The sequence below is a fragment of the Gorilla gorilla genome, chromosome 8 (genome assembly GCF_029281585.2).
Source record: "Gorilla gorilla gorilla isolate KB3781 chromosome 8, NHGRI_mGorGor1-v2.1_pri, whole genome shotgun sequence".
Lineage (NCBI taxonomy): Eukaryota > Metazoa > Chordata > Mammalia > Primates > Hominidae > Gorilla > Gorilla gorilla.
Window position 1 is genome coordinate 21157184 of NC_073232.2, and position 22841 is coordinate 21180024.

General features: G+C 44.3%; 1 protein-coding gene and 1 non-coding gene across 2 annotated transcripts in view; both read left to right on the top strand.

Moving 5' to 3' along the window:
• Positions 1–3383: 3383 nt before the first annotated feature.
• Positions 3384–22841, top strand: part of SEC61A2 (SEC61 translocon subunit alpha 2) — a 38867-nt gene continuing 19409 nt past the window's right edge. Inside the window, exons 1-4 of the mRNA XM_004049059.5 lie at positions 3384–3562; positions 6926–6993; positions 9805–9870; positions 19968–20046. Of these exons, the coding sequence (XP_004049107.1) occupies positions 3556–3562; positions 6926–6993; positions 9805–9870; positions 19968–20046 (220 nt within the window). The 5' untranslated portion in view covers positions 3384–3555. The remainder of the gene's footprint in view (positions 3563–6925; positions 6994–9804; positions 9871–19967; positions 20047–22841) is intronic.
• On the top strand, positions 22527–22630 carry LOC115936139 (small nucleolar RNA U13). Its single transcript, XR_004071717.1, has one exon. It is a non-coding gene; the product is annotated as a small nucleolar RNA U13 (small nucleolar RNA).

The window sequence follows — 22841 nt, forward strand, 5'->3', positions numbered from 1 at the left end:
ATTTTTTTTCTTGTAGAGACGACGTCTTGCTATATTGCCCAGGCTGGTCACAAACTCCTGGCCTTAAATGATTTTCCCGCCTTGGCCTCCCAAAGTGCTGGGATTACAGGCATGAGCCACCACACCCAGTCTAATTTTTAAAAATTATTTAAGTCAGACCAGTGGCGCATACCTGTAGTCCCAGCAACTCCAGAGGCTGAGGTGAGAAGATCCTTTGCGCCAAGGACTTTGAGGCTGCAGTGAGCTATGATCTCACCACTGCACTCCAGCTTGGGTGACAGAGTGAGACCCATACTGTGAAAAATAATAATACATAAAAAATTACACAGGGCGCACAGTGGCCCATGCCTGTAATCCCAGCTCTTTGGCAGGATAAGGAAGGCAGAGTGCTTGAACCAGGGAGGCGTAGGTTGCAATGAGCCGATACAGTGCCACTTCACTTCAGCCTGGGTGACAGAGTGAGACCCTGTCTCAAGGAAAAAAAAAAAAGTATTTATATTACTTTAGTGTCGTGTCCCTGTTTTCTTTGACTCATATGGGGATCCAGCTAAAATTGAACTGAGCACCAGAAATGACCTTTTAAGAGTAAAATGGTATTTCATCAATAAATACTTTATTGGACATATAGCCCCTATATTACATTTTTATGGACCTTAGAAATACACGGAAGTAAAAGATAAAATGGGTTGCCCAGTGTCCTCAATGGGCTAACAATCTATTTGAGAAGACAAAGCATTTAATACGTGGAGACATTTTCTTGTTGGATGTGCTAAAACAATGAAAGATCAAGGTAGACTGAGAGTCTGGATGGATGTAGATTAGGTGGCACATTGCAGTTAAACAAGGAAAAGCCCTAGGTGGCATGTGGTGGTAGAAAGAATGGTGGAAGGGGCCAGGAGCAGTGGCTCGTGTGTAATCCCAGCACTTTGGGAGGCTAAGGCAGGCAGATCACTTGAGGTCAGCAGTTCAAGACCAGCCTGGCCAACACGGGGAAACCCCATCTCTACTAAAAATACAAACTTAGCCAGGCAGGGTGGCATGTGCCTGTAATCTGATCTGCTCAGGAGACTGAGGCATGAGAATCACTGGAACCTGGGAGGTGGAGGTTGCAGTGAGTTGAGATTGGCCACTGCACTCCAGCCCAGTGACAGAGCGAGACTGTCTCAAAGAGAAAAAAAAGAATGGTGGAAGGGTAATTCACAAAGTTTATCCAGATTGTCAAAGCTCATTCCCAGGCTCTTACTTGAACCATGGAACTATCCCAGAAATAGGCAGTAAAAAGAGGCACAGGATACTCTTCACCTTCTGTGATATTTTCAATTTAGTGCATCTTCCCCCTGCAACCCCCCCATCCTTGCTGGAGTACAGTGGTGCGATTTGAGCTCACTGCAACCTCTACCTCCAGGGCTCAAGCCAGCCTCCTGAGGCCTCCTGACAAGCTGGGACAACAGGCGCAAACCACCATGCCCGGCTGATTTTTGTTTTTTTACCTTTCATAGAGACGTGGTCTCACTGTGTTGCCCAGGCTGGAATTTAGTGCATCTTTATTGAAAGGATATTGCATTCATGAAATTAGCTCATAATTTAGTGTCAAAACTGCACTTAAGTCGATCATTTTGTAGGCGATTGTACATAGTAGAAAAAGTAAGAACGACCACTCTATCTAGAAGTTTACTGCATATCAGGGGAGATTACGCAAGTATAAAAATGACTAATACAAAGTAGAGTGAGGTAAGGATGAATTAACAGGATGGGGGATTATTACTGTGGCAGATTGGATTTTCCAAAAATTCCCACAGCGGTATTTTGAATCCCACATGTTCTTCCGGAATCTTGCCACAATCTCCCCTAGAGATGGTGTCCCTAGGACTTGTGGCTGCCCCTACAGACACAATGCAGTAAAAGATGCTGCTTCAGTTCTGAGGACATCCCTTGGACCCCAGCTGCCACGCTGTGAGGAAGCCCAGGCCACTTGGAGAAGCCATCTGAAGGTGCTGGAGCTGACACCAGCACCCAGTGCCAGACTGGGGAATGAGGGAGCCACCTGATCATTCCAGTCCCCAGCCCTGGGGCTGTCCCAGCTGACCTCAAGTACAGCAGAGACTCATGCAAGCTGGACCTAAATTGCACACCCCCCTGAAATATATAATTTATTTCATGGACATAGATCTGAACATCAGAACAGATTATTGAGGCCGGTTTTGGTGGCCCATGCCTGTAATCCCAGCACTTGGGGAGGCTGAGACAGCTGGATTGCTTGAGCCCAGGAGTTCGAGACCAGCCTGGGCAACATAGCAAGACTCCATCTCTACAAAAAATACAAAAATTGGGTGAGTTTGGTGGCGGAAACCTGCTAATCCCAGCTACTCGGGAGGCTGAGGTGGGCAGGTCGCTTGAGACCGGGAGTTCGAGGCAGCAGTGAGCTATGATTGTGCCACTGCACTCCATTCCAGCCTGAGCCACAGAGCAAGACCGGCTCTTAAAAAGAAAGAAAGAAAGAAAGAAAAAAGATAACAGTGGCTTCAGGAAAACTGTTCCATGGTAGGAGGCATACGATCCTGATCTCTGTATTTTGGAGAAGACGGAGAGGCCTAGCTTACGTCGAGACAGGGGAGTTCATAACTATTAACTATACACAACGACGTGTCACAAATTTTTACAAACTTCCAAGAGATAACGATAAGAAGCGGCCGGGCGCGGTGGCTCACGCCTGTAATCCCAGCACTTTGGGAGGCCGAGGCTGGCGGATCACGAGGTCAGGAGATCGAGACCATCCTGGCTAACACGGTGAAACCCCGTCTCTACTAAAAATACAAAAAATTAGCCAGGCGTGGTGGCGGGCGCCTGTAGCCCCAGCTACTCGGGAGGCTGAGGGAGGAGAATGGCGTGAACCCGGGAGGCGGAGTTTGCAGTGAGCCGAGATCGCGCCACTGCACTCCAGCCTGGGCGACAGAGCGAGACTCTGTTTCAAAAAAAAACAAAAAAAAGAAGGAAGCAAAGTAAGATTGGTTCGGTCCCGTCCGCTCTCAGCGGCTCAGTCCCAGGCCTCGGGGCCAGAACCGTGTTCCCCGCGCTACTTGGGCGGCGCCGAGATCGCAGCCTCCCCGAAGGGTGCCCAGGAGGCCTGGGTCGGCCGTGGGGCGCGAGGAAACGGCGGGTTCTCCACACTGAGCCGCGAAAGCCTGTAGACGACGAAGAACCCCGCAGCCTCGGCCTCTGCGCGGCTTCCACGCCCCACGGCTGCCCGCCCAAGCCCTGCCCCCAGGCGCGCCAGCCCCGCCTTCCGGGTCCCGGGTCCGGGCCCGCCCTGCCCCGGCGCCCGTGGTCACCATGGCAACGCAGCGGACGACGGCCAACGGCCCGCCTGGGGGCGGGGCTGGGCCGGTCGGGCGCGCGGGTCAGGTGGCGAAGGGCGGAGTCTGCGCGGGGTTGGGCGGAGCCTGCGCGGGGCCGGTAGGATCGCGTCGGGAGCCGGTACCGAGGCCCGAGCCGCGGGAGCCGAGCGAAGGCAGCGCCGAGGCCGCGGTTTCCCCCTGGGCCTCCCCAGCAGCAGCCATGGGCAGTGAGTAGCGGCGGCTGGAGCGGGGTCTCTGGCTGGGAACGCAGGCCCCGCCTGGGCTGCGGGCGGTGGGGCTGGCGCTCGCTCGGAGTCGTGGGGGCCGGGGATGCGCGGGCCGCTCCGGGCCTCTGCGGAGGGCACGGGCCGGGGGCCTCCGCCGAGGCTCCCCTAGCCGTGCGAGGCCTTGCCCAGCGGGTACCGGGACCCGGAGGCCCGGGGTTTGCGTTTGATAGAGGGCGAGGATGGCGCTGGGAGGCCTTTGGTTTTGGGGGCGGGGAGTTAGGGCACCGGGTGAACCTGGACCACTTTTTAATTTTTCAGGAGTTAAAGAAATCCCGTGTTTTTATTCCCTCGTCATCTTTCCTTGGCATGTTGCATTGAATAAAGCTCCCCTAACTGGTTTAATTTTTAAAAAAGTGATGCATGGCGTGTGTCTTAGGGAGGAAAGGAGTGTGCATTGGTAACACAGCGTTTTCCTTAAACTGTTCATTCTGTAGCGTTTACTGAAAACTGTAAGGTTGTATAAGCCTTAGGGACAAGGCCTTATATTATAGGAATGTTTTTCAGGGCCCTCCCCCTAACACTCAACCCCACATATGTGCACGTAGCTACTTGCATAGCTGTGAAGATGTTCGTTGGATGAATGGGTCGTGCATACCCAAGCAGGGCACCCATTGGCCAACTAGTGGACATTTGGGGGAAATTAGAAAGGAGTAGGAGAGACCCTTGGTAAAATTTTGCATCACAAGGATAGACAGGGGGCAGCCAAAAGCTTTGCTTGAACATGAATACCCCTTACAGATGATCATAAAGTGTCAAGAAATCTGAGAGTGGCTTGGATTGAGGTGGGGAGGAAAAGGGATGGAGAGGTTCTAGAAAGCCTCCTGATGTGATTGATACTTGTTTCGCGTTAGCGATGAATGCTTTCATAATTCAGATTTACTTTCCAGAAAATCCAAAATATTACGTTGCTGCAAAAGTAATTGCGGTTTTCAATTACTTCTCAAAAACTGCAGTTACTTTTGCACCAAGCTAATAGTACTTGGGTAACAAACATCTGCCCATGACCATTAGTTAATCCTTCTGTCAAACATCAGTGACTGGTGGGGCGCAGAAGCTCACGCCTGTAATCCCAGCAGTTTGGGTGGCCGAGGAGGGCGGATCACCCGAGGTCAGGTGTTCGAGACCAGCCTGGCCAACATGATGAAACCCCATCTCTACTAAAAATATAAAAATCAGCCTGGTGTGGTGGTAGGCGCCAGTCATCCCAGCTCCCCAGGAGGCTGAGGCAGGAGAATCCCTTGAACCCGGGAGGTGGAGGTTGCAGTGAATGGAGATCATGCCACTGCACTTCAGCCTGGGCGATAGAGCGAAACTCCGTCTCGAAATAAACAAACATACATCAGTGACTGCCCATCATTTGTAGAGGCTTTTTTAAAAAAGATAATATAGTCAACTTTAGGCAACTACGGAAACGTAATCACTCACGTCAGCTTTAAGACAATTTTGGGATGTTGGTATATAGAATCCAGTGTCTGTAGGGGAAGAAAAGCCGCAGAGCCTAACTAATACCTAGCTGCGGATTGTCTTTCTCCACATTGCAGACCCTTTGGCAAAGGACAGAAGCTTGAGAGGTTGTCATTTTCACCCTCCAGTTCTCTGGCAGGACTTGACTTAAGCCGTGCCAGAAGACAGTGTCTATCCTTAAAGAACCTTGATTTATCTTAACTTTATATATTATAAGAGTAGTCTGGGGAAACAATACTTTCTGATGAAATGTAATTGTTAATTCTCTGGGTTGATTATTTTACACAAGCACTTTTATATTACCTGGGAGAGTAATTAGGCAATGAAATGTGGTCTGATGAAATGAAACAGAGATTACATACCTTTTTTTTTTTTTTTTTTGAGACGGGTCTTGCTCTGTTGCCCAGGCTGGAGTGCAGTGGCTCCATCTGGGCTTACTGCAAGCTCCGCCTCCTGGGTTCACGCCATTCTCCTGCCTCAGCCTCCTGGGTAGGTGGGACTACAGGCGCCCGCCACCACGCCCTGCTAATTTTTTTTTGTATTTTTAGTAGAGACGGGGTTTCACGTGTTAGCCGAGATGGTCTAGATCTCCTGACCTCTTGATCTGCCCACCTCGGCCTCCCAAAGTGCTGGGATTACAGGCGTGAGCCACCGCGCATGGCCTTCATACTTTAAAAAGGTAACTACAGGGGCCGGGTACCGCTCACGCCTGTAATCCCAGCACTTTGGGAGGCCGAGACGGGCGGATCCCACGAGGCCAGGAGTTCGAGACTAGCCTGACCAACATGGTGAAACCCCGGCTCTACGAAAAATATAAAAATTAGTCAGCCATGGCGCCGTGCGCCTGTAATCCCAGCTATACACGAGGCTGAGGCAGGAAAATCGCTTGAACCCGGAGGGTGGAGGTTGCAGTGAGCCGAGATGGCGCCACTGCACTCCAGCCTGGACCACAGAGGGAGAATCCGTCTCAAAAAACAAAAACAAACCAGTTAACTATAGGGGCCAGGTGCCATGGTTCATGCCTGTAATCCCAGCACTTTGGAAGGCTGAGATGGGAGGATCGCTTGACGTTAGGAGTTTGAGACAAGCTTGGCCACCATGGTGAAATCTTATCTCTAGTAAAAATAAAAAAATTAGCTGGGCTTGGTGGCACTCATCTGTAATCCTAGCTACTCGGGAGGCTGAGGCAGGAGAATCACTTGAACCTGGGAGGCGGAGGTTGCACTGAGCCGAGATCGTGCCACTGAACTGCAGCCTGGGCAACACAGCGAGACTCTGTCTCAAAAAAAAAAAAAAAAGTTAACTATAGGAGGTGATTCCGTGATTTTTTTGTCACCTATGCATTTCGGCATCTTTCAGTTGTTTAAGGCAGTTCTCTACAGAAGAGCCCATTTCCCGTTGTGCTTCCTGAGTGCAGAAGGCACCCTCCTGTCTTCCTCCTCTGATACCTGCTTTCTTCTGTCATGCATTGTCTCACGGGTACCACGGTAGAGTACATTTGCTCCCTTTTGACGTCGTGATGCCCTTTGAACAGCCCCCTTTCTGTATATGTAAAATGATTGGATACAAGTGTGAGGAAGAAAGTTCTGGAAAAAGGTTGCTTGGATTGCTTCACTTCTACTGACCAGCCATCAAACCATTTGGACTTCTTTGTCCCTGGAATGATATCTCTTCCTTTACATATCATTTGAAATGGAGAACAGTATGATGATTTAATTTGGGGCTTAGGGGTGGGGTGAATTGCTGGTGAAAGAGAATCTTTGTATTTGATTTTCTAGAAAGATAGATCTTTTTTTAACTTCATAATAATAGGAACATTTATTCTTTTTCTTTTTACAGTCAAATTTTTAGAAGTTATCAAACCATTCTGTGCAGTTCTACCAGAAATTCAGAAACCGGAAAGGAAAGTAAGTATAATATTTTAGTAATATAGAGGGTAGCTCAAGGGCTTGTCCTATGAAACCAGCAAAATTCATTTCCTTTCCTCAGTTCTTCTCTGTTGGTAATTGGAAAACTATAGGTGTTCATCCTCCTCGCAAGAGGCACAAAGTGAATAAAACTAATATAAATCTGTTTAAATCTAGATAGGTTAACTCATGCTTTCAAAAATGACTGTTCTTTAAGTTGTGACATTTCCAAACTAAGTGTTTCTTCGGCCTATGTGTTAGTTAAGACAGGGTATTCTCCTGTCTGTAGTGATCCTTTATAAATCCTGTAGTATTGGGTGTGTATTGTGTTTGCTAATGATGTCACCTGCTGGACTAGAAATAACCCAGTCTGCTGGATAGGTTTTGATGAGTACAGCTGTTTTATGTAAATGAATTGCATTTGCACAAATATATACCTCCCATTTCTTGATTCATTCATTGGAAAGAAAAATGACAGGAATGCATTCAGAAGATACTGTGACTGGGTCAAATCGTTCTTCCATCATTGCAAACTTTCAGAGTTAAGGTATTTAAATTCTGGAAATATTGTTCATCCTAGATTGGCCAATTTCTAGAAATTCTTCATCAAAGCACAAATTTCTCATCAGACTAACAGGAATAGGGACATAGAGATAGGTAAAAGAATTTTAAACTTACTATTTGATTTAGAAGTATTTATTTATTTATTTATTTATTTATTTTTGAGACGGAGTCTCGCTCTGTCGCCCAGGCTGGAGTGCGGCGGCGCCATCAAGGCTCACTGCAAGCTCCGCCTCCCGGGTTCACGCCATTCTCCTGCCTCAGCCTCCCGAGTAGCTGGGACTACAGGCGCCCGCCACCATGCCTGGCTAATTTTTTTGTATTTTTAGTAGAGACGGGGTTTCACTGTGTTAGCCAGGATGGTCTCGATCTCCTGACCTCCTGATCCGCCCGCTTCGGCCTCCCAAAGTGCTGGGATTACAGGCGTGAGCCACTGCGCCCGGCTAGAAGTATTTTTTTATTGCTTTGAGATTGTAAAAATAGTTGTTCCATTAACATTTAAGGCATCCTGAGAAACCCTGGCTTTGCAGTCTATAAAATATTCATATGGCACTGTCACCAGCAGGCCCACCTTCGCACAGTGCAGTGTTCACCGAATCGCGTGCACATTGGATCCCTGTTTTGCTTTGGCTCCTTTTCAGTTTCATTTAACACCGTACAATGCAGATGAGAACTGCCTGTATTTAAATTACCTTTTTAATGAAAAGTAAAGAAACTTGTATTTAGGAAGTTCAGCTGTTTGTTGTAGCTGCTACTGAGGTGAAAGGGACATTAAAAAACAATCTAGGCCTGGCACAGTGACTCACACCTGTAATCCCAGCACTTTGGGAGGCTGAGGCAGGTGCTCAAGAGATGGGGACCATCCTTGCCAACATGGTGAAGCCCCGACTCTACTAAAAATACAAAAAAATTAGCTGGGCGTGGTGGCGTGCGCCTGTAGTCCCAGCTTCTCGGGAGGCTGAGGCAGGAGAATCGCTTGAACCTGGGGTGGTAGAGGTTGCAGTGAGCCGAGATCGCGCCACTGCGCTGCAGCCTGGACAACAGGGCGAGACTCTGTCTCAAAAAAAAAAAAAAAGAAAAAAAAAATCTACCTAGGATAGTCCTTCAAAAAGGGGCATTTAAGAGTGAATAATAGGATGTCACGATGGGGAACTTTAGTTACGTTTTTGTGTGGATTTGTGCTTTAAATTTGCTGTTTCGAAAACCAAACAGCACATGTTCTCACTTGTAAACGGGAGCTGAATAGTGAGAACACATGGATACAGGGAGGGGGAACATCACACAGGGGCCTGTGGGGGTAGGGGGAAAGGGGAGGGAGAGCATTAGGACAAATACTAATGCATGTGGGGCTTAAAACCTAGACGACAAGTTGATAGGTGCAGCAAACCACCATGGCATATGTCTGCCTATGTAACAAACCGGCACGTTCAGCACATGTATCCTAGAACTTAAAGTAAAATTTAAAACAATAATAATAAAATACAAATATTTAAGGTAAAAATTTTGAAGTAAAAGAGAAACTGAAAAATCTAGATTTGAAAATTCTTTCCTCAGTAAAAGTAGATTTAAAAAAATAATAAGCTTAATTTTTTAGAACATATTTCTCTTTTTAAATTTGTATAAATATAAGTAGCACAAATGCAGTTTTGTTACATGAATGTATTATGTAGTGGTGAAGTCTGGGCTTTGAGTGTATCCATCACCCAGATAACGTTCATTGTACCCATTAAGTAATTTCTCATCATCCATCTTTTCCTGTCACCCCTGTACCCTTCGGAGACTCCACTTCTGTCATTCCATACTCTATGTCCATGTGTACACATTGTTTAGCTCCTACTTTTAAGTGAGAGCCCACAGTGTTTGACTTTCCACTTCTGAGTTGTTTCACTTAAGATAACCTCCTCCAGTTCGTTCCATCCAGGTTGCTGCAAGGGACATGGTTTCATTTTTTTCATGGCTCAAAAGTATTTCATTATTTATATACAGCATATCTTCTTTATCCAGTCATCAAGAAGCATCTGTGCATGTGTGTCTGTATATATGTGTGCTTGTGTGTATATATATGAGAGAGAAAAAAATGTTTGTAAAACTTTGTACCTAATAAACAAAAATGCTTCCTTTATAACACATAACGGACATTCCCAATTTCTGTGAATTAGGCCCCAAAGAATAACCTCAAAACTCTGCTGCCCCCCAAAAATTTGCTGTTTCTTGGTTTTGATTGATGATTCTTTACATTTTGTTGTACAGATCCAGTTTAGAGAGAAGGTTCTATGGACTGCTATAACGCTCTTCATTTTCTTAGTGTGTTGTCAGGTATGTAACTATACTATTAAATAAATGTCTGTACCATTGTTCTAAGGTTTTGATTGGTTAGAATTTGAGAATTTTTTTTGTTAAAATAAAGAATATATTGAGCTCAATATATTGAGCATTATTATCCTTTTTATTTTTTATTATTAATTTTTTTTTTGAGATGGAGTCTCGCTCTGTCGCCCAAGCTGGATGCAGGGGCATGATCTCGGCTCACCGCAACCTCTGCCTCCTGGGTTCAAGTGACTCTTCTTCCTTGGCCTCCCAAGTAGCTGTGGGACTACAGGTGCCTACCACCATGCCCAGCTAATTTTTGTATTTTTGTTTTATTTTATTTTTTGAGATGGAGTTTCACATTGTTGCCCAGGCTGGAGTGCAGTGGTATGATCTCGACTCACTGCAACCTCTGCCTCCCCAGTTCAAGTGATTCTCCTGCCTCAGCCTCCCGAGTAGCTGGGATTACAGGTGCATGCCACCAAGCTCAGCTAATTTTTGTATTTTTAGTAGAGATGGGGTTTCACTATATTGACCAGGCTAGTCTCGAACTCCTGACCTCAAGCTATCCACCTTCCTCAGCCTCCCAAAGTGTTGGTATTATAGGCGTGAGCCACCACGCCCAGCCGAATTTTTGTATTTTTAGTAGAGATGGGGTTTTGCTGTGTTGTTCAGGCTTATCTCGAACTCCTGACCTCGGGTGATCTACCTGCCTCAGCCTCCCAAATTGCTGGGATTACAGGCGTGAGCCACCGCACCCTTTTTTATCTGGCAATTTTTTGTTTTTAAATAGAGACGGGGTCTATGTTGCCCAGGCTGGTCTCCAACTCCTAGGCTCAGGTGATCCTCCTGCCTCAGCCTCCCTAGTAGGTAGGACTGCAGGTGTGCCCCACCATGTCTGGCTAATTTTTCAATTCTTTTGCAGGGAAAGGGTCAAACTAAAACCAAATTTTTAGAATCTTGGGTTGTACTGTGTTTAAAAATTACTAAAATTTGATGATAGTGTTTTTTTGGTTTTTGTTTTTTGGTTTTTTTTTGAGACAGGGTCTCACTCTGTCACCCAGGCTGGAGTGATCACTTCAGCCTCGACTTCCCCAAGCCCAGGTGATCTTCCCTCCTCAGCCTTCTGACTAGCTGGGACTACAGGCACGAGCCACTACACCCAGTTAATTTCTTTTGGTATTGTAGAGATGAGGTTTTGCCATGTTGCCCAGGCTGGTCTCAAATTCCTGGGCTCAAGCCATCCATCTACCTCTGTCTCCCACAGGGCTGGGATTACATGCCTGAGCCACCACACCCAGCCCAATGATACTTTCGAATAAAATGTTGCAGACATATTAAGTTCACAGTGTGAGTATAAAATGTGGCCTGCTTGTGTTTTAGGGTTATTGTAAAGATTGAATAAGATAATTTAGGTCAAGGTGGCTGGGCATGGTGGCTCATGCCTGTAATCCCAGCACTTTGGCAGGCCAAAGCGGGAGGATTACTTGACGTCAGGAGTTGAGACCAGTCTGGTCAACATGGTGAAACTCCGTCTCTACTAAAAATACAAAAATTAGCCAGGCATGGTGGCGTGCACATGTAATCCCAGCTACTCGGGAGGCTGAGGCAGGAGAACCACTTGAACCCAGGTGGTGGAGGTTGCAGTGAGCTGAGATCACGCCACTGCACTCAAACCTGGGCAACAGAACGAGATGCTGCCTCAAAATAAATAAATACATAGATACATACATACATACATACATACCAGATAATTTAGGTCAAGGTTTTTTGGGGGGTTCGAAAAGCTATTGAAATACTTGTAAGAACTTTTAAAAAATTATATTAGGAAGCAGTAGAACAGATTAGGTACATAATCTGGAGAAAACCTAACTATATTTTCTTTCTGAAGGATGAAATGATCTGATAATTAAAGTACTTTTACTACTGTACTTGTTTTAAATTTGTTTTAAATGGTCAGGGAGAGAAGTTTAAAGAAACAAAGAAAAATACAAAGAAAAAAAAGAATAGTCATCCATATTTCTACCATTGACTTTCAGCATCTTAGAAACTCCTCTCCCCACCATTAAAAAAAAAAGTCAACCTTGTGGAGGTATAATATATATACAGTAAAGTACACCTGTTTTTAGGCATACATTTTGAAGAGTTTTGACAAATTTGTACACCCACGTGACTACAACCTCTGTGGATATAGAACATTTCTGTCACCCCCGAAGTTCACTGTAACCTTTCTCAGTGAATCTCCACAGGCCCAGGCTGCCACTCATCTGCATCCTGTGACTGTACTTTGATTTGTTTTTTCTAGAGCTTCATGTAAATGGAATCATACAGTAGTATATTCTTTAGTGTCTAACTTCATAATCTTTTTGAGATTAATTCATATGGTCGTTACATCAGTAACTCATTCCTTTTTATTTCTGAATACTGTTCTGATGTATTGAAGTTATCACAGTTTATTCATTCATTCGCTTGTTAGACATTTGGGTTGTATCCAGATTTTGGCTACAACACATCAATTTGCTATGAACATTCATGTATAAGTCTTTCTGTGGATATTTTTCATGGGTGAGTCCTTAGAAGTACAGCTGTTGGGTTTTATAGTAAATGTATGCTCAACTTATAAGAAATTGTCAGCTCTTTTCCAAGTGGTTGCCCCATTTTGTTTGTTTGTTTGTTTGAGATGTAGTCTCACTCTGTTGCCCAGGCTGGAGTGCAGTGGCACGATTTTGGCTCACCGCAAGCTCCGCCTCCCGGGTTCAAGTGATTCTCCTATCTCAGCCTCCTGAGTAGCTGGGATTTCAGGCACGTGCTACCATGCCCAGCCAATTTTTGTATTTTTCATAGAGCTGGGGTTTTACCATGTTGGACAGGCTGTTCTTGAACTCCTGACCTCAGGTGATCTGCCTGCCTCAGCCTCCCAAAGTGCTGGGATTACAGACGTGAGCCACGACGCCCGGCCCTCGGTTGCCCCATTTTGTATTTCCACCAGCTGTGTTCTGGAGTTCCAGTTGATCTGCATCCTGGTCTACTTTTAGTATTTTTGATTATTTTAATAGTAGTCATCTTGCCAGGCGCAGTGGCTCACTCCTGTAATCCCAGCACTTTGGGAGGCTGAGGCGGATGGATCACCTGAGGTTGGGAGTTTGAGACGAGCCTGACCAACATGGAGAAACCCCGTCTCTACTAAAAGTACAAAATTGGGCTGGGCATGGTAGCTCACACCTATAATCCCAGCACTTTGGGAGGCCAACGCGGGCGGATTACGAGGTCAGGAGATCGAGACCATCCTGGCTAACACGGTGAAACCCCATCTCTACTAAAAATAGAAAAAATTAGGCGGGCGTGGTGGCGGGCGCCTGTAGTCCCAGCTGCTCGGGAGGCTGAGGCAGGAGAATGGCATGAACCCAGGATGCAGAGCTTGCAGTGAGCTGAGATCGAGCCACTGCACTCCAGTCTGGGCGACATAGCAAGACTCCGTCTCAAAAAATAATAAATAAAAATAAATAAAAATACAAAATTGGCTGGGCGTGGTGGCAAATACCTGTAATCCCAGCTACTTGGGAGGCTGAGGCAGGAGAATCGCTTGAACCGGGGAGGCAGAGGGTGCGGTGAGCTGAGATTGCACCATTGCACTCCAGCCTGGGCAACAAGAGCGAAACTCCATCTCAAAACAAACAAACGAACAAACAAAAAAATAGTCGTCATCCTAATGCATGTGGTTTTAATTTGCATTTCTCTGATAAATGCTATGGAGCAATATCTTCATGTGCCTATGAGTGCTTCTTTGTTTATCAGAAGAGTAAAGTGTCAGATTTGTAAAGTGTCTTTGCAAATCTTTTGCCTATTTAAAAAAATTGATTATTGTCTCATCATTGAATTATAACCATTTTTACATTTTCTGGATACAAGTCCTTTGTTAGATGTGTGTACTATGAATTATTTCTCCCAGTCTGTGGCTTGCCTTTTTTCTTAATAGTGTCTTTTGAAGAATAGAAGTTAAAACATTTTTTTTTCTTTTTCTTTTTTTTCAGAGACAGACTCTTGCTATGTGGCCCAGGCTGTCCTCTAACTCCTGGGCTCAAGCAATACTCCTGCCTCAGCTTCCTGAGTAGCTGGGACTACAGGTGCACGCCACTGTGCCCAGCAGGAGTTTTAAATTTTGATGAAGTTTAGTTTGTTTTTTTTGTTCCTTGGATGGCTTAGAGTTTTTGCTTCCTAAGGAATTTTTGCCTATTCTGATGTCATGAAGATTGTCTCCTGTGTTCTTCCAAACATTTTATGGTTTTAGCTTATATGTTTTGGTCTGTGATCTGTTCCAAGGTAATTTTTGTGTGTGGCGTGAGGTAAGAGTTGATTTTCATTTCCTTTTACATGAGTATCCAGCACCATTTGCTGAGAAAAATTCCCCATTGAATTACTCAGGCCTCTTTGTTGAAAATCGGTTAACCATATAAGCACAAATCTGTTCTGTGCTCTCTATTGATCTATGTATGTGTCCATCCTACTGTAAGCCACTTCTTAGTAAGTCATGTAATCAGTTTGTAATCATTACTCCAACTTTGTTCTTCTTTTTCAGAATTGTTGTGGCTATTCTAGGTCCTTCATATTTCCATACAGATTTTAAAATCAGCTTGTCAGTTTCTACAAGAAAGCCTGCTGGGCTTATCATTCGTGTTACTTTGAATTTATAGGCCAATTTAAGAGAATTACCATCTTGACAATATTGAATCTTCTAATCTGGGGCTCAGTGAATTTTTTTCTGTCAGGGTTCAGATAATAAATATTTTAGGCCTTGCTGCTGAAGTTCAAGAATCCGAGAAGAAAACAAAGAATGACATTTCACATGCCTGTTTCTTTTTTTTCGATTCTCCTGCCTCGGCCTTTCCAGTAGCTGGGACAACAGGCACAAGCCACCATGCCCAGCTAATTTTTTTGTATTTTTAGTAGAGATGGGGATTCACCATGTTGGCCAGACTGGTCTCGAACTCCTGACCTCAAGTGATCTGCCCACCTTGGCCTCCCAAAGTGCTGGGATTACAGGCGTGAGCCACCGCGACTGGCCTTTTTTGTTTGATTTTTGTGATGGGCCCAGCCTCACATGACTGTTTCATGTAATAAATTAATTTATGCATCTTAGGTTACATTATTTCTTCTCTAATACGTTTATATAGTTGCCAAACTGTTTCTTTTCATCTTTCTCATGCTTAGGCAGCTCTGCCTAGTATGGGAGATTTCTTTATTCTCTTTCCTCTGAATCTCAAAGAGATTCTAGCCGGTTTTCTTTAGGGAGTGGTAGGAGGTGAGATAAACTGAGATAAGTACAGTACATGCTGCCTGGACTCTGCTCTCTCTTCACTTAAAAAATTATTTTATTTAATTGGTGTGTAACTGATTATATATTTTCAGTGTACATGTGATAATTTAATACATTTGTATAATGTATAAAGATTAAATCAAGGTAATGAGGATATCCATCACCTTAAATAACTTGTCTTTTCTTTACACTAGAAACATTTGACATATTCCCTTCTAGCTATTTTTTGTTTTTGTTTTTGTTTGAGACGGAGTCTCAGCTCTGTCGCCCAGGCTGGAGCGCAGTGGTGCAATCTCGGCTCACTGGAAGCTCAACCTCCCGGGTTCAAGCAGTTCTTGTGCCCCAGCCTTCCAAGTAGCTGGGATTACAGGCGCCTGACACCACACCTGGCTAATTTTATTGTTTTTAGTAGAGATGGGATTTCACCATATTGGCCAGGTTGGTCTTGAACTCCTGAGCTCAAGTTATCCACCTGCCTCTGTCTCCCAAAGTGCTGGGATTACAGGCGCGAGCCACCATGCCCGGACCCTTCTAGTCATTTTGGAAAGTATAGTATTTCTTGTTATTTTGTTAACTGTCTTGAGAAGCTGTCTGCCATATGACTGAGGGGGCGTGTCTTTCATTCTAGGCTCCAGATTGCTGCCCTGTAGTGGGAGAATTTTTCATTCTCAATTCAGTGTAGCCCATTACACTTCACTTCCATCAGAGAGGCTCAGCCGGTTGCTGTCTTCTCTTTCATCCATTTCTTCCCAGCTGCTGTTTCTCTTCTTTCTTATCCAGAGGAGGGAATAAGATGAGAATATCTGCGGTTTACTTCCTCCAGATTTGGAACGTTGGTGGAAGGTCTGAGATCCTGTCGACTTCCCGTTGTGAGGGTCAGGAGCAGCTCTGGTGCTGAGTCTCCTTCCTCCTCAGCTGTCTGGAGTTTTCCCCCCAGGACCACCAGGCTTCAAGTTGACAATCCCTTTTCTTGTTTGGCTGCTTCACAGATTTTTTTTCTTTCATAGCTTTTTTTCATTCTTGGTAGCTTTTGCTATTTTACATGTTTTAAAAAATGTATTTTAGGCTGGACATGGTGGCTCATACCTGTAATCCCCACACTTTGGGAGGCAGAGGCGGGCGGATCAGGAGTTTTAGACCAGCCTGGCCAAAATAGTGAAACCTCATCTCTACTAAATATACAAAAATTAGCTGGGCGTGGTGGCACATGCCTTTAAATCCCAGCTACTTGGGAGGCTGAGACAGGATAATTGCTTGAACCTGGGAGGCGGCAGTTGCAGTGAGCCAGGATCATACCACTGCACTCCATCCTGGGTGACAGTGAGACTCCGTGTCAAAAAAAAAAAAAAAAGTGTTTTATTATGTGTCAGTGGAGGAAAATGCTGTGATTTAATTTCATATTGCCATCTTCCCCCAGAAATACCTTGTTTGGTTTTTGGTTTGGAAATCCCTGGTGTTAATTTTCTGTTTCTGCATCTGATTAGTTCAGGTTTCCATTAGGGCATGGAATGCTTTTTTTTTTCTAAGTACTATACTGTATTTTGTCAAGTTTGTTAAAAGAGAAACTTCAGACAAGATAAACTTAGGGTTTATTTGAGCATTAAAGGATTCACGAACCTGACAGCACTCAACATGGGTAGAGGGGCCGAGAGCTGCTCCACGGGTGTGGGCAGTGAGCTTTTGTAGCAGAAGTAAAGAATTGCAGAAGTAAAGAAATTACTTGATTGGCTACAGCTAGGCGTTTGCCTCATTTGATTATGTTCCAGTGAGAGGTTTCTGTGTAGCCAGTAGGCTGGTTGACTGTGATTGGCTGAAACTCATTCAGAATTAAATATCCTCTAAGGTCATTTTCAGTTTTCTTTTGTGAGACTTCAGGATACAGAAACAACCACAGGCTAATAATGGCCACCTGCTTAGAGTGCCTCAACAAGTTGAAACTGATTATTATATTAAATATAGTGCAAAGTTTGGAACTCTGCAACTGTGACAGATTCATAGAAAATAGGCTCCTATTGTTGCCCACCTGTTGTTGTACATGATCCTCTAGCTATGGAATTTACTAAGCGAAATAAAATTAGAAACCAATTTTAATAATCCTACTGGCTGACGGAAAGGAGGGTATACCATTAATTATGGGAGGTTGGCTTGCTCTGTTTCCCACAGAGCACCTAACCATGGGGGATTAAGGAAGGTCGTTGGGCAGAGTGACCGCTCTCCACTTGTGGAATATTTTGATATGGACTCCCCTGTAATGTTTCTTTTGTTTGTTTGTTTGTTTGTTTTTGAGATGGAGTCTCACTCTGTCACCCAGGCTGGAGTGCAGTGGCATGATCTCAGCTCACTGCAACCTCCGCCTCCCGGATTCAAGCGATTCTCCTCCCTCAGCCTCCTGAGTAGCTGGGACTACAGGCACGTGCCACCACGCCCAGCTAATTTTTTTTGTGTATTTTTAGTAGAGATGGGGTTTCACTGTGTTAATCAGGATGATTTCGATTTCCTGACCTTGTGATCCACCCGTCTCGACCTCCCAAAGTGCTGGGATTACAGGTGTGAGCCACCACTCCCAGCTGTTTTTGTTTTATTTTTTGAGATGGAGTCTTGTTCTGTTGCCCAGGCTGGAGTTCAGTGGCACGATGTCTGCTCACTGCAACCTCTGCCTCCCAGGTTCAAGCGATTCTCCTACCTCCGCCTCCTGAGTAGCTGGGATTACAGGCACGAGCTGCCACTCCCTGCTAATTTTTGTATTTGTAGTAGAGATGGGGTTTCACCATGTTGGCCAGGCTGGTCTTGAACTCCTAGCCTTAAGTGATCTGCCCACGTTGGACTCCCAAGATACTGGTGTTACAGGCCTGAGCCATCGTGCCTGGCCCTCACCTCTCACTTTAAATGAAGAGTGTCTGCAGCTGCCAGGTGCACATAAAATATCCATGTTTCATGCTTTACCAGTTTTATTACCCAGCTGATAAATTCAGACTTTCAGAGAGGTTTAGGTTGACCAGGTGAGTTGTTTAAAATTGCTGCCAGCATCTTTTGTAACTTTCTTAAAAATCAGTTTCATATAGAGAAGGTTTTTGAAATGTCTTTGTCTAATCCCCACATGGTTAAGGAGGGGTTAAGGCCGAGTGCTGTATCCTAAACATGGGTTATATAATAGGAAGCAATCTGAACTTAAGGTGTTTTTTGTTGTTGTTGTTGTTTTAATGAAAAGTTAATGTCCTCATTATGGAAAATTTGATACATTTGAAAAGAATACAGAAGAAAAAGTCAACCATAATCCCACCATCTACAGATAATTGCTGTTTAGGATTTAAAAAGATATCTCCTCCTAGTTTGATTTTCTGTGCATCTATTTACAGTGTCATAGTTTATATATACACTTTCGTACTTTGTTTTTATACTAGGGCTTCTTAACAGTTGCACTCCTGAATTTGAGGTAGGATGATTCCTTGTCCCTGGGGTCTGTCCTGTGTATTTTAGGATGTTCAGCAGCATCTCTGGCCTCTACTAGCCATCACCCCCTGTTCTGTGAAAGGGCCGTGTATGCAAAATGACCCGCAAACACTGAAGGAGCTGCGAAACCAATGAATGAGGGAGACAAATCCAGTTTGTCAGTAGAGGGTGATTTTACAGACAGAAGCATAGTTTGGGGCAGCAGTAAGACAGGGAAAGGCCTGCATTCTTACTCCCAGACCCAGGGCTAATCTATCATAGGGAAAGGGTGTATGTGCTTTGTGCAGGACAATTGAAGGCAGCCTTCCAGAACATGCAAGAATGCTGTGTGTCACAGCCTGTTATTTGTGTAATAGCATCAATGTTGCTTGGATCTCAGGGCAGGATTTATGGCGAGTACATGTTCTTACACTAAGGACTGTAAATAAAGCAGGAATCAGGAGGTATCCCTGAGACCAGGGTTGAGCAGAAGTCAACGTGGTCGATTAGCATCCAAGATGGAGTCACTTTGGTCTCCACCTTGGCCCCAAGTTGTGACAACCAAAAATGTCTCTAGATATTGCCAAATGTCTTGGGTGGGGGCTAAAATCACCCCTAGTTTAGAATTGCTATTTTTTATTTAGTTTTATGGCATAAGTACTTCTTCCATGTTATTACAGATTGAGTAAGCATAATTTTTAGTGGCCATGTAATATTCCATTGTGGATATCATCTTCAGTCTTACATTGAGAAGAGTGACCTTGGCTGTCTTTAGTACATAGAGCTTTGCAAAATCATTCTACGACCAGGCAGGTATAATATTCCGTAATCTACTGGTGGGAGTGTTTTTTAAATTGTGGTAAAATTATAGAAAATATGCCATCTTCATCATTTTTAGATGTGCAGTTTAGTAACATTAGGAATATTCACATTGTTGTACCACCACACTCCGTAACCGATGTATTTACTAGTGAATGCACCAACTAATGATTGGTTGTTTTTATTTTTATTTTCACTTTCTGGTTCTTTTAATTATTTTATTAACCCTTATCTATGTGATGGAATGTTTTTCTTTTTTATTTTCTTTTTAATAAACAGCTTTACCTTGAAGATATGCTTGTTTTTGTTGAAGAACATAAGAATAGTTTTTAAAAAAGTATTGCAAACAGTAAGTGAATACCTTGTAAATTAAGTGCACACTTTATACTTTTTTTTTTTTTGAGACAGAGTCTCCTGTCACCCAGGCTGGAGTGCAGTGGCGTGATCTCAGCTCACTGCAGCCTTTGCCTCCTGGGTTCAAGCGATTCTTATGCCTCAGCCTTATATAATACAGTTTCATAAACTATTTTGTGTACTATTTTAGATCCCACTGTTTGGAATCATGTCATCAGATTCTGCAGATCCTTTCTACTGGATGAGAGTTATTCTGGCTTCCAATAGAGGTATGCGTGTCTTTTCTGTCTCCACAGTCCTACTCACAGTAAACAGATGGAAACATGTGGATTAGCAATGAGTTTTCAATGTCTACAGGGAGGGGGAGGATATCATTGCCTAGAAAAGCCTAGTATGTAGATAATGACAACACCGTGTGATTATTGTAATCACAGAGAAATCTGTTCTTGGGTTTTCATGGACTGGAAAACCCTGATCTTCGGTGTCAAAGAAGGTGATGTCCAGATAACATTGGAATTGGAGTCCAGGTGGGGCGCCGTGGCTCACCCCTGTAATCTCAGCACTTAGGGAGGCCAAGGCGGGCAGATCACCTGAGGTCAGGAGTTTGAGACCAGCCTGGCCAACATGGTGAAACCCGTCTCTACTAAAAATAGAAAAATTAGCCAGGTGTGGGTATGCACCTGTAATCCCAGCTACTCAGGAGGCTGAGGCAAGAGAATCGCTTGAACCTGGGAGATGGAGGTTGCAGTGAACTAAGATCGCACCACTGCAATCCAGCCTGGGTAACAGAGTAAGACTCTGCCTCCAAAAAAAAAAAAAAAAAAAAAAAAGGGAGTCCAGTGTGTGAGCCAATGGGGGAGCTCAGCTGGAGCTGAGCCTGAAGCCTCAAGTAGCATGGTTCATCTGGGAAATTGTGGCTGAGGATGCTGGACAGTGAGACTAGCAAGGGGTACGACCAGTCGTGAGGTTTCTTACATTTAGGAACAGTGGTTGCCTCTTTTTTGGAAACACTTTTTTCAGGTGATCCTCCCACTTCAGCCTCCTGAGTAGCTGGGACTACTGGTGCGTGCCACAATGCCTGGCTAATTTTTGTAGTTTTGTAGAGATGAGGTTTTGCCATGTTACCTAGGCTGGTCTTGAACTCCTGGGTTCATGCCATCCTCCCTCAAAGTGCTGGGATTACAGGTGTGAGCCACTGCACCCAGCCTGGACACACTTTAAATCGATGGCAGATTTTTTTTTGATGTTTTTAGGTTATAAAGGTAATATTGATTTATTATTTTAAAAATGCACTAGCAATTTATATACAGATTTATATGAAGCTGAAAAGAAAAGTGTCACTTCTGAGGGGAGCTCTGGAGGAGTTGGTAGATTGGTGACTATCCATTGAGGCCTTTTCTTTGCACATACATTCACCTACATATATCTATATACTTCTTATAACTCAAAAGTAAGATGTCCTGTATATACTATTCTGCTACTTTGTTTACTTCATATCTTACATGAGCTATTAATGGCCATGTTATTATTCCATTATAAGGATACGCTGTGATTTATTTGATCATTCATTCAACAAATACTTACTGAGTTCATACTGTGTGTCAGCCTTTGTGCAAGGTGCCGAGATTAGAGCAGTGAACAAGACAATGTCCCAGTTGTCATGGAGTTGATATTTGCTGTTTGGCGAGGTACCTGGGGTGGGAAGGTGCTCTAGGAAGGTGATCTTTGAAGACAGCTGCAGGAAGTGAGAGAGGAGGCCACATGAAGACCTGAGGGAGGCACATTCTAGGGAAGAGCCAGGGCAAAGGCCCTGAGGTGAGCCTGTGCTTGGTGTGTTCAAAGATCATTGAGGAGGGGCCGGGCGCAGGGGCTCACGCCTGTGATCCCAACATTTTGGGAGGCTGAAGCGGGCAGATCACTTGAGGTCAGGAGTCCGAGACCAGCCTGGGCAACAAAGTGAGACCCCATCTCTACTCAAATCACAAAAATTAGCCAGGCGTGGTCATGTGTACTGTGGTCCCAGCTACTTGGGAGGCTGAGGTGGGAGGATGGCTTGAGCCTGGGAGGAAGAGATTGCAGTGAGCCGACATCACGCCACTGCACTCTAGCCGGGGTGACACAACCAGACCCTATCTCGAAAAAAAAAGGAACATTGAGGAGGTGAGTGTGGGGTGGAAGAAATGAAAGAAGAGGGAGGAGTGATGGGACCTGATATTGCAGATGTGTCTAAGTCAGATCATGAAGGGCTTGGAGACCGTTGGATGGAGCACATTTTAAGGAAGATGGGAAACTTCTGCAGGCCACTAGGTTCCTTTCTTGTCATATATTACGTTTTTTTCCCCCAATTTTATATCATTATAAAGAATGCTACAATGAAGGCTATCACACCATTCTGTAACTTTTTGATAGAATGAATTTCTAGAAGTTCAACTGCTGGGTCACAAGATAGGCACACTGAAATTTTTGATAGAGAAAGCTAAATTATCTTCCAAAACAGTTGTTTGATTTTACACTCTCAGTGACAGTATATGAGAATGACCATTTCTCTTTCAACAGTGGATATTATTAGTATTTTAGTCTTTGTTAGTCAGACAGGTAAAAGCTGGCATCAGTTATTTAATTTTGATTTCTTTATAGATTGGTGAGTTTGAACATTGTTTTCTGTTTTTATGGAACATTTGTATTTCTTCTATAAGTGGAGTTTTATTAGTGTGTTAGATTCCTTTTGTTATAAGTAATAGGAAACTAGATGCTTTCGTAGTCCATAGATGTGATGATTGGATCTTCACGCTCGTGTGTGAGATGTGCCTCTCTCCAGCCTTGTTGGGATGTTGGGACATTACCCATCTGACATGAAAAGAAAAAAGAAAAAACATTGTTTTAAATAAAGGAGAAAAATTAAGGAATAGGAAATCACTGACTAGCTTAAACGGAAACATGATACTTGCTGGAAGGATACTGGTTATTTTTTGGAATCTAAAGTGGAGATGAACAGCTAAGCCCCAGGAAGAGGGGGAGCAAGGCCAGCCCTTAGGCCTCAGCAGCAGGGATTGGTGAACATTTT